At 34.4% G+C, this 12,463-nt stretch overlaps 1 protein-coding gene across 7 annotated transcripts in view; it reads left to right on the top strand.

Moving 5' to 3' along the window:
- FMN1 (formin 1) overlaps positions 1 to 9,904 on the top strand; it is a 176,896-nt gene extending 166,992 nt beyond the window's left edge. For 6 of the 7 annotated variants that reach the window (XM_021539273.2, XM_021539275.2, XM_021539276.2 and 3 more), the window contains 2 exons: positions 1,182 to 1,266; positions 2,325 to 9,904. In XM_021539273.2, the coding sequence (XP_021394948.2) occupies positions 1,182 to 1,266; positions 2,325 to 2,369 (130 nt within the window). In that variant the 3' untranslated portion in view covers positions 2,370 to 9,904. The remainder of the gene's footprint in view (positions 1 to 1,181; positions 1,267 to 2,324) is intronic. The other variant, XM_077784075.1, reaches the window with a different exon arrangement.
- The last annotated feature ends 2,559 nt before the right edge of the window (positions 9,905 to 12,463 follow it).

Here is a 12,463-nt window from a genome sequence, read left to right as displayed (position 1 = left end):
TTGCTTTTCTTCCAAAATTCCTCAAAAATTGAGTGTGTCGAAAGTGGATTGAACTGGACATGGTATTTTAAATACTTTTTGACTGGCCATAGCAATTATTTCTGCCAGTGGAAAAAGTTAAATAGGAGAAGAAAGTAGAATTTTTCAGTTCAAGAGTGCCAAGAAATGTTTTGCTTCTAGTAAAAGACTGACTTGGTGTACATTACTGAAAATTGATTTGCTGAGTTCTCCATGCTTGTAAAAATTCACTCCCAACCTCATTCCTTTTGCATTTTGTATATAGAATTCAAAGCAGCTGAATGTACCATCAGTATTAAAGAGGCACTTAGCACTGGGCAGATCCTCTATTAGGAGTGCCAAGAATTTTCTTTCCTTTTTATCACTGTTTAGCACGATTTCCTATGGACTTTCCAGTCCGTACAAGAAGAGTCAAGACCCTTTTTCTTTAATTCTCTGTTTCTCCTCTTCCTCCTGATTAAACTCCTCATTGGGTTCTTCTTGTTAAATCCCCACAGAAAGACAGGTTCTGTATGCAAGACCCTGAGAGCAAAAAGCAAGAAGCAGAGGAATCAGATGTGTTCTTCTTTCCGCTTATCTCTACAGTACTCTTGGCAGAGTAGTCTGTAGCTGTACACAAGACAGCTTTAACTACCCTGAAACAAGAACCTCTTGTACGTCCTATTGCCACATTATCACTTCCATCTAAAGCAACACAGAAAATATTAACAAAAAACTGGCAGATGCTTTCATGTCAAGGTTTCAGAGGAAATGTAATGTATAGCCTGGCAGATGGCTTGCTAAAATAGCATATTCTGTGCATAGAACAGATTAATCCAGCTAGCTCTTTTTTTTCAGAGGAGGATCTTTTTGCTTTGATAGCACAGCTTTTTTGGTGGGAAAGATACTCCATAAAATCCAGATCCTGCAAGAACAGAGAAATCATTTTCCTGATGACATTTTCAAGGAGCAATACAGACAGGCCGTCCTTTTGCTTTTGATTTTCTCCATTTGAAAATGTACTTTGATCTACTTTTGGTAGTTTATTTAAATTGCCTTCAAATAGAAATAGCAGTTTGTTGGGCTAATGTGCCTAAAAAATGGTACTGGTGAGGCTTCTTACAAAGAATAGCCAGAATACCTTTCATTTCATCAAATCTAATGACTCCTTTTCTGTGTTTCAGAATTAAAGTGGCTCAGCAATCAGTGAGCAAGTTAACTGCAGAGAAGAAAGTTGAAACGAAGAAAATCAATCCTACAGCTAGCCTGGTATGATCTGGTTTTCAGTATGACATTCCAAAGGGGTTTTGTGACACCATTCTTGTCACTCAGAATGATGGCTGGTTTCTACTGTTGTTGGAGAGTGTAGTATTTTTAGTTTGAATACAGCAGAGTGCTTTTCTTCCTGAGGAGAAATGTTAAAGCTTATGCCCTTTAGTAGTCCACAGTTATGTTTAACATTTAGTTCAGTTGTGCCCAAGCATGGCTCTGCAGTTTTAGATAACAAAAAGAGATGCTTTTGTGGTTTCTTCTTCCCTTCCACTGTAGTGTCTTGTATTTTCTTCCATACTTCAAAGTGCAGAAGCTCACTGCATATATTGGTCCAATGGCTGGAATGTCTGTTTTTTTCAAAACCTTAAAAATCTTGTTTTATCTGTGGAATAGTGGTAGAAGGGATTAAATCCCCATTTTATTCCTTGTTGTACACCAGTGTTTTTGATACAACACAGTATCTAGAGGTCTAATAATTTGCATTGTATATAAATCCTTCTTTTGTCTGTGTGGAAGGCACATAGATTAGAAAGGCATTTCTCAAACTCTAGAAGGCAAGAGCCCATGGGAAGGAAATGTAAATGAAGGCATCAGGGTATTATTTCCATTCCCAGCAGAGCATATCAGTTGCAGATCAGGCAGCAGAGATATGAATGACTACACTTGCCTGGAAAGAGGTCATTAAGCAAGATCATCTAGCTAATGCTAAATTAGAGCCCTTGTGTCAGCAGAAGCCATTCCAGACATGAGAAGGTATTAGAGTCACATGAATTTGAAATGTATCGGGTTTTCTCTAGCTGCAGTGGTCTTCACAGATGTGTATTTTTAAAGGTACACAGTATCTGACAAGTATGTAACAAAAGTAAACTCAGCTTTTCCACAGTAAGTAATGTGCTTCAAAGTTTTAAACTTCTTTGAGTGCTCCAAGCGTTTTTTAAAGAAAACTGAAACTGTGACTTATTTCTCCATCTTCTAGACCAAGTGCTCATGGGAACTTAAGCAGAGATGGGAAATTATAGATGACAATTATAATAAAACTTTTTTTTCTTTAACAGAAAGAGAGACTACGTCAGAAGGAAGCCAGTGTGACTGCCAACTGAAAGAAGGTGAATGAAAATGCTGGAGTGATTTCATACCTTGCCTGATGCTTTATTACACCAATGGCCTGGGAAGCACCTTATGTTAGATACTGAATTCTGCTTTGCTCATCTGTCCCAAGACAATCCATTAAAGACTTTCGAGTTCCTTCAGAGGGGTTTGTATGTTCAGTGGAGGGAATTCTAAGAAGGTTTTTACATGGGAAGTCAAATTTTTTTTTCTGTAACTCTTCCTTACATTGCTTAAAATGCATCTTGTTGTCAATGGTTAATTAAAATACTCTTTGTATAATGTATTAACATGGAAGAGCTAAAATGAGCATTTTTGGATGCTGAGTTATGACTAACAACCTGTAGGTTATTTACAGGGCTTTATGTAGATGAGAGCAAATATGCCATTCAGTTGACAAAGGTCTATTGCAGCATACTTTTTGTTACTTCAGTAGAAACTGAGGTAAAATTGACTCATTCTAAATAATTTTACAGTGTCTAAATGTTGGACGCATCTTTCTAAAACCTACTAAATGTAATTATAGATTCATGCTGTATTTTACTATAAATATTTTTATAGATGCTTCAGCTTATGCCATTCATTAAAATGGGAGTAATATTTTGCACATAAAAAGGAATATTCAAATTCATTAGTTTTATGATTGATGGCATAACAGACTTATTATTTTTATGGTTTTAATCTAACATTTCCTAAATTTTGAGCTTCAAAAGAAAAAAAGATAAAATGTATATTTTTATTTCAGCATATATTGCAAATACCAGTTCCATAAAGTGATGAGTTTATAGGTCATTATTAATGAAGATACAATAATATCTCTCCATGGAGTTACGCATTTGCCATTAAATATTTGACTTTTAATCCTGTTGAAAGCTTTCTTTTTAATAGCAATTATCTCACTCTAAAATACATTATGCAGCCTGCTCTTGTCCCCCTATATTTGTATGAAGAAGGTGTCAAGCACACCTATATATTTATATATATATGTTTTTTAATATATATATACATAATACAATAAGTAAAACTTCAGAAGGAATTAACAGGGTCTTGCTGTCCTCCTGTAACATTATAACCATTGCCATGAAGTGGCAAAGCCTGAAAATAACCCTACTGAATATCCACCATTACTTGAAGATTTTTACTGCGTTTTAAGGATTTGGATTCTTAGGAGGAGAAATCTGGAAGCAGAAGTTAATTTAAGGTAAAACAGAAAAGTGATTCTGCTTGCTGTCCACAAGACAGAAACTGACTTTATGATAGTGGCATATGAAGTCAGTTACAAAGAGAAATTAGGTGAAGCAAAAAACCAGTAAGGGAAAAGCATTTGTCCTTTGCTTTGAAACTGGAAAGAATATACATGAGACAGACATCAGTTATACAGCAAATTCGATAGAGAGACTGAGATGAAACCTAGGCGAAGTCACCCCTAGGAGTGTACATATTAAAGAAAATAGCAGTTTTGAAGACCCATTCATAAATTAACTTAGGATTTCAGTGCAGGTTTCTTAAATTAGTATCTCATTCCTGCATAAATAAAAACAAAGGACTCAAGAGGCTCTTGTATGTTTGGGAGTTTCTACCTGCTACAGATAAACTCCAGATGTTTAAGTATAATTCTTATGAAAGCAGTCAACAGTATGCCAGCAAAAATAATCTGATTTGTAGTTTTACTAGTCCCATTGCAGAGAAGAAGAAAATTTCAAAGATTTAAGTTTCCTGTCTTCCACTAACTAGATGAAGTACATTTCTTTCCAGTACTTTTAGTGACAAATAATAGGAGCAATAATGCCTATAAAAGCCAAAGAACAATAGCAAGCAAGGCAATTCTGATGAGTGTTTAAGAAAATTGTGTTTATTTTTTATATCATTTTCTATCTATCATGAAGATAGTGTATTTTGCCATTTGACCTGACTCAGAGTTTTTCAATGAAAGGTATTACTTGAAGTATTATTCAGCAAGAGCAGCACTGTTTGTGAAAATGGATGGTCTTGAAAATTCCCATTAGCAGTATATTGTGGAAAAAAGGTTTTAACTTATTGAAATATCCTGTTTCAAAATTTTAAAATGTGAATTTTCATTTTTCAGTTTAAATTGACTTCATTTTGAAATGTTGAGAAATGTATATAAAAAGGGATTAAAATTAAAGTTATTCATTTAAAGCATTCCTTGATTAGATTTATAATTCTTTTATCAGATTAGCAATTTGCCAACGTTTTGAGAATTAAGGCTATTTTTTAGAAGATTTAAAAACTTACATAGCACGGGGACCTTTTTTCTTTCTAATTTTCAATTGTATTGATTTTCCTCTCAGGTCAGAGTTTCTGATTCCAGCTTAACCCATGACTTAAATCCTCTACTACTAATTGAACTATTTTTAAATGAAAAGAAGAATTCACCTAGATTATTTTATTCATTGTTATAATCAAGACCTTAAGACTCCTGGATGGCGTTCATCAGCTAAATATCACACTTTCCCCCCAGTGATAGCCACAAGTGTCTCCAGACAGTGATTGAAGCCACAATGGTGCACCTGCTGGTTTTAACTAGAACTGTGTACTGGAGAGGAGATAGTTACAGATAGGTCCATGTAAGCTGTTTATTGATGAAATACTTAGGCACTTCAGACATAACAAATATGCATCAACCAGAACTCATCTTTGGGTTCACCAAGTGTCACCAAACATTTTGTTTTAAGCTTTAGCTTTAAGCCTCACTTTACCTTGAGCTTCCTACTTTGGGGAGAATAAAATGACAGAAGGAGAAAAGAAAGAAACTACGAAAAAGGAATGGAACAGAAGCCTCTGGGACACATCTACATTGCTGTCAATCAAGTAAAAGAGTGGACTCAAGCCAAGCAGCAATAGCTAGGCAGTTACAATTTTCTATATTAAAATACCTCAACACTTCACAGAAGTCACTTCTGTGACTGTAAAGTAGATGTGGCTTAAGAGGGGGAATTTTGTGTTATGTTTTGGTTTCATTTCTTCTGTTATTGCCAAGCTTCTCAAAGACTGTAAAGGAAAGGACTATTACAACCTATTTTACTCATAAAGTGCTTATTACCCACAATAATGATATACAATACTGATTTATAAATCAAATTACTAGGAAGAATTCAGTGTAGATGAATAGATATTAATCTGCAAAGTGCTCTTTACATTATTTACATTACCATTTGTTGATTTTTAAATGGAAGACCTTTTAGTGTGCTTGAGATTTGACAATAGAAATAATTTTTTCCTTATATTTTTACTAAACTATGAGAACTACCCTGGTGTTTTGTCATCACTAACCCATGCAATTGTTTTGCCTTGTGTTTTATCATAGGGTTGTAAATGTATAGATTGAATATCAGACTTTTATATTTAACTTACAATTTTTTGCATCAAAACAGAAACTATGACCTTCCGTTTCTGTATATAAATATTTCTATTTCAGATTATTAATAATTAATATTTGTTGGATGCATCTTATGGTATTAAGGTAAAAATCTATATGCTCTGAAATTCAACACTGTTTTGGAGATTCCCAAGCTAGGTCTGAGAAAACTGGCATTTTGGATTGCACAGTGAGAAATCCCAGAATCATAGAAACCCTAGGTCCTTAGTAGTCAAAGGTTTGAGTATATGCAAGAGACTTTACCTTGGGTACCATTAGCATGGTGCCAAATTTAAATAACTGTCTTTCCTTTTAGATATGGCCTGCTAATATCATTACCAAACATTTCCACTGCTCAATAGGGTTTAAGACATAAGAATTCAATACAACTACTTTAGAGATCTGAAGTTCAGAAGTTGTACAATCAAAATTGGCAGAACTCTTAAAAAATAATTGACTTCGCAAGTTTTTTTTTCAAAATGCATGCAAGACCTTTTCTTGTGTGTTCTTTTAAACAATTTTCTCAATTTAAAAAATACTCCTAACAAGGTTGCTAAATTTTTTTTCACTTGTTGAAGATTAGGTACACCTAAATGGTACTATCTTAGGAAATTTTGCAAGCTTCAACTGTATATAATTTTTTATATGATACCTCATAGAATTCAGGCTTTTAAATTAGGACCTTTTCGTAAAATTTAAGCACTAGATAGAAGAGATTATATATTGTAAACACCAATGAAGTGAAAATGCTGAACTGATAAATAGCTTAGAGACAGAGTGCTCCACCTTCCTGGGAGGACATTATCAAGTGACATAAGCTTTTCCCTAATGTAGGACAGCATTGCATTTCCTGTGATTTCCTTCTGCCAGGTGTCATCTCTGACTAAATTAAAGGTTACACTTTTTCATGAACTGTTTCTGGTTAACTTTATTTCATACTTTTTCACCTCAATTTCGCCTTCAATAAGATAATATTGAGTTAATAAGAAGCCTTTTTATACAGGCTGATTGTGCTTATATATGCATGCAGGTTTACTTACGTATGTATGCCTCTGGCCCACATGGTAAAAAAAAAATCCATAGAAAACACTGTGGGGTCATGGGACTGGATAAAATCTTTTAGTATCCTCTTAGGAAAACTCTGCTGAACTATCCCAGTGTGGGACATGATTTCTTTTCTGCAGTACAATCTGCCTGCAAAGGTTTGGAGTCCTGGGAGCTTTTGGAGGATGGAGAAAGCTGTTGGCATGGCATCTTTGCTTTATCCATCAGTTTCTAACAGTATGTTTCTCAGGAGATACACTGCAGAATTCCCTGAGCATAGATTGTCCTGGCGAATCCTGGAAGGGAGACTGGAAAATAATGTCAATGGTTGATTTTCAAACGGGAAAGAGATCTTACCTATATTTCCAGATTAAGGTAAAAGCTAGAACATTCTTCCAAGATAGCAAAAGTTTTGTGGAATTGTATGTATCGGCTCATTAGGTTCTACAATTTTCAGAAATGCTGCATTCATGTATATGAACATCATTCTGTGCCTCTTACTGATCATATGATTATTTGATATGAACAGAAACACTTATATTGCCCTACTCTTTGTGCTCTGACCAGTAGAATATTGACTACAAAAACTGTTGAAATAGCCATCCATCATCAGAGTCCTGACAGACCACTGTATTTCAGGTTTCCCAGTGTTGTCCTGGCAGGAACATTCATATTTTCCTAGAGGTAAGATGAGTTTAGCTGCCATGACATCTGCCTTCTCAGCCTCTCTTAAGCACAAACTAGTACTTGTATCATAGGGCCAAATGATGCGGCCAAATTCTGTCGTCACTGATAACTACAATCAGAAGTTAACTGTGGCACAAAATAATACCAAGAATGTTAGGATATTTTTGTGATAGACATTGAACCATAAGGTATTTGGTCAGTTCAAAGACCTGAAGAGTGTTGACAGGCTGAGATTTATGTACTATATTGGTACTGACAAATGGCGGCCTTATAGAAGCTCAAGTGACTGTAAAAAGAGGACCTGTTCAATTATCTGGTTGATAATTTTCTTTAATTTTTTTTAATCTTCCACAAGATTACTTTTCAATCTCTGAACAATGCATTTGAGTACTTTAAATAGTACATTTTCCCTCTAGACTTCTCCCAGAGGGGCCAAGCTTGTAGTTTAGTACTTTTACTGTCTCATTTGCCATGATATAAGCACAATTCATTGTTGTTGAACAAATGGTCATCCTGAGCAACCTTCCACAAACAGTATGTTATAGAAACTGCAAAAACTGGGTAGCAATGTAAGATTATAGCACTATTTCCTATAGCTTGGAGCTGTAAAGCACCTGATGCTTCTTAGGTGTAAAGTAGTTTTGGGGGTGTATTGCCAATAGCAGCTAACCACTGTAAACTGGAGAAAAGCCATGTTCTTCTTGCAATTCTTTTTTTCTATTTATTTATTTAATTATTTATTTTTGTGGTGTGGGTATCTTCTAGATTTTACATGGGAGGGTACCATTTTGTAATTAATCAGAACAAGCTCACAGTTCTATTCTAGGCTTCTTTCATATCTGACAGGAAAGTGAAGAAATAAAAATTATTTCATTCCACATAAAAACAATACTTTTTTTCTCATTCTATTAATTTTTTTTATTTTGTGTTATAATCCAGTGGGTTTTAGAAGGGCTGTAACGAATGAAAATGTTGCAGTGCCATTGAAACAATAATATAAACCTCACTATATCTTCCTTGTGGATTTTCTTTTGAAGTCAAGTTTGCTTAGGTTTAATTAAAAGATTATATTACATCAGACAATCAAGCCAGCTTTTCTTGGACAAGTTTCTAAGGGGGCCTGAGTGCTACTGTAGTCAAGTGAAATAATCTGTGTGTATGCTCATCAGGCATGTAGCCCGAACAACACACTTTCATCTCCATATAGCTTGGAAAAGAGAGAGACTTGAGAGGGAAATGGAGCAAATTTTTAGGTGTCAAGTTCAGAAAAGCTATGTCCAGTGAAATGTGCTTGTTGTATTGTATTGGTTTTGAAACCAGTGGTACCTGTTGCAAAGGAAGACTTATGCTCCGTGTCAGATGGGACTGGGTAAGGATTTTGCAGAGTTGATAAAAGCACTCTCTTGTAGGTGCTTTCAGCAAAGCTATGAATGCCCAGATAATGACTGACTGTATGTTCCCCAGGAATAACAGAACTATATACTTTAAGAAATACAGATGTATAATGACACTGTTTTTGGTGGGGGCTATATCAGTCTCAAGAACAAAAGCTGCCCCTGCCATTGTACTTAGCTATTATTCACTGTACTGAAAGCTTTGCCACATTTGGAAGCTGCAGGAAGCAGAAATAATATTACGTGAAAAATCAAGGCCTGACCACTGGAAAGTGTTTTTAGTAGGATTATAGTATGATTTTCAATCTTCACTTAGCTATTTGGGTTCTTTTTCCTTTCCAGTCATTCTGAGTTAAATATTTGCACTGTTGAACATTATTATTGTTGGTGTGCTTCCCTCTCTTCTCTCCATATGATACAAAATCATCAAAAGAGAGCCCTCTTTGGCTTCTTAACTTCTATTTGAAGATGTAGCAAAATGGTAAATTCTCTTGCAATGCTGATAGTGGTTTATGTGTACCTAGCGAGTTTCACAGACATAACAGCATTTAGGTCTCTGATGTCCATATGGGATTTGTTTTAATAAAATCATAGCTTTGCTTAAATGTTTGCAAATATACTCAGCAATTATATATTTTCTGTCCTTTGAATTGAAATCAACTTCAAATTTATCATCCTACAATATGTAAAGCAAAAATAATGGAATATTAATATGGTTTAGCTTTTTTTTTTTTTGGTTTTCAAAATTAAACTCCTTGGAATAGTTCCTGATTAAATATGTTACAAATGTCTTAAAAGAAAAAGTTAAATAGATTCAGGTGCTTTTTCCCTATTCCATGTTGTGTGTGTGTGTGTGTGTCTGTGTGTGTTTCTGCTGTGTATCTGAAAGTATAATTTTCTCAAAAACCAAGATGCGCTATGAATGACTTTGTAAAAGTTATTGTAGTGGGATGGAGTATTTATTTTTAAACTAAATTCTTAAGGAGACATTGACTGTAAATAAAAGACTATATTTTCCTCCTCAGTATTTTTGATAATTTTTTCAATTGTCTTTTTTGTATGCAAAATATATTATTGGGATTCTGTAGGTTTCTCTGTTTAAAAAATTCTGTCTAAATAACTTCTTTTATTTACACTGCTTTACTGATACAGTTAATATCCCAGGTTCAGTGTGCTCAGTAAAAAAGACATTATTTCTCAGTCTGCAAAGAATTTGGATGTCTACCTTACTGAAGTCAATATCTTGAAGGTGTTTTTTGGGGGTGAATCTGAAACAATTTGCACACATCTGAAGATGTAGATGTCCTTTAGTTATCATCTCACTTTTGGCAACTCGTCGCATTTCCAGATGCATAATATTGAAAAGCTTTTCAGTAACTCAGACCATACTAACCAAAAAATCATAATAAAATAGAATCTCAGTGGTTTCTATAATCCATGTCCCCAGACATTAATATTTGTATTATGTTTTCTAGGGGAAGAAAAAAACTATGAATTGAATTATAATTTTGTCTAGATTTTACTGTTACTTGTATAACTACACTGATAGTGTAGGACACCTTCCTATGATTAGTGTATTTTTTTTTAGTTTTCCTCTTATCAGAATAGAAAATAATTACAGTTTTAGTAGAAAACTATGCTGTGATTTCATTCAGCAACTGACCATTTTGGGGACTACAGGAACTGGAAGGATCTTCAGTGGGATGCTGAGCAACTCTCCAAAGACATGTATTTTAGGCAGTTTTGAGTGGGCTTTTAGCTTCACACATAAATTTAAAACCAGAAGACTGTGATTTGGTTTTAGATGTTTCTGGAAACATTATTAAAGTATTTCTTTGAAAATCCTTAGCCAAGCAGAGGTTGGAGTGATCATGTCAAGAGAGATTAAGAGCAAATATAATCTATGACAGACCCTGAAAATCACAACAGGTTAAAAGAGGGAGTGGAGAAACTCAGCAAATCTGCAGCAGCATGATTTTGAGTTGAAAATCTGCATTTTTCATCATGGAAAAGACAAGTATCTAAGCCATGATTTGAGCTACATAGATGAATTGAAGATATATTGCCAAAAAAAAAAAATCACCAAGGTGCAGACATTAACCAAATATGAAGAACTGATTGCAATCAGTTTTCTGCAGATGGGGACACATAGGAATTGTGACCAACCTGATCTAGTGCAAGGTCCCTGTCCATGGCATCGGAGCTGGAATGAGATAATCTTAAGGTCCCTTCCAACCCAAACCATTCTTTCAGTCCATAGAGACATACTAGATGCCACAATGATGAGCATGTTAGAAATATCAAGATAAACACGACCAGTTAAACAGTATGTAATTAGTTACATCATCTTAATTAAAGTAGCTGAGGAAAACAGTCCAGCTTATAGACAGTTGTTCTCTGTTCCTTCTCATATTATTGACTGTCTAGTTTCACGATCCTGTAAGAAAAAAAATAGTTTGCTGCTGAAAAGATGGACTTCATAAACATTTTTGTTTGGATTCCTGATACACCAGGATGTCAGATGGTTTATTCACGTTAACAGCTAACTTGTTCATTAAGAACCTGAATTTAATCCTTGGGTCCAAAAGAAGTGCTGGAGCCTGAAGTTTTTGAGCTTTCTTTATGCTTCTTTGAATGCAGGATGTTTTTAGCAACACACAACATCCAGCCAAAGAGCAGTATTTGCCATCGAGTTGTGTTGTGTTATTCTGAAATAAAAATACTACATGCAGGGATGAAAATACATCAGATAAAGTGAATTTATTTCCAAGAATAATAGCATACATGTTGAACAGAAGTCCAAATTTGTGAGACCAGTCCTGAAGGTCTAAAATAAATGCTACTCTTCTGAACACACAAAACTTTCATCAGACATAAATCTTATTTTCTATGATGTAGTATTATTATTATTATTATTTGTTAATGTATTTCAGTTCTGGGACTGTTGAAAATGTTACTTCATAAATACAGAATTAATTTGTGATACACTGATTTAAAATACTATAAAGCAAGCTTCTGCCTCTAATTAAATGGCAGATTAGATCTATACAATTAAAGAATTTCAGAGATAAATTTTTTCGTGTCTGTAAGTATCACAGCCATTTATCCAGGAGTTAAATCTGGAAATAAAAGCAGGCAAATTTTAAATTACTTTCTATAAATATGCAGATACGTATATATATGCATATGTATATTTTTTTTAATATGTATACATATATATATCTAAGATAAGCTATTCTGTTGATATGGCAAAAGAAATTGATCCATTTGTAGATCTAATATCTGTATTTCAGCAATCTGTAATGAAATTTTTACACATGCATTGTTCAGGAAAGCACAAAATTAACCGTAAAAGCTGGAAATGAGCATTTGAGATGTATTGGTCAGAAAACTTTAATCAAAGCAGACTGGGGATTTCTATGTGTAACCTCTTTCATGAGACAAATCCCAAGGTCCTTTACAAAATAATGAAATTAGCAATGCAAATATTGATGAATACAGTAGGTCAAACAAAGCAGTCCTTGCTCTTGAGAGTGCTGCTACTGTTAAGTCAACAAACCAAGGGATTCCAGATGCAAAAAAA

The sequence above is a fragment of the Lonchura striata genome, chromosome 6, assembly GCF_046129695.1.
Source record: "Lonchura striata isolate bLonStr1 chromosome 6, bLonStr1.mat, whole genome shotgun sequence".
Lineage (NCBI taxonomy): Eukaryota > Metazoa > Chordata > Aves > Passeriformes > Estrildidae > Lonchura > Lonchura striata.
This window is presented reverse-complemented; position numbering and strand designations above follow the sequence as displayed.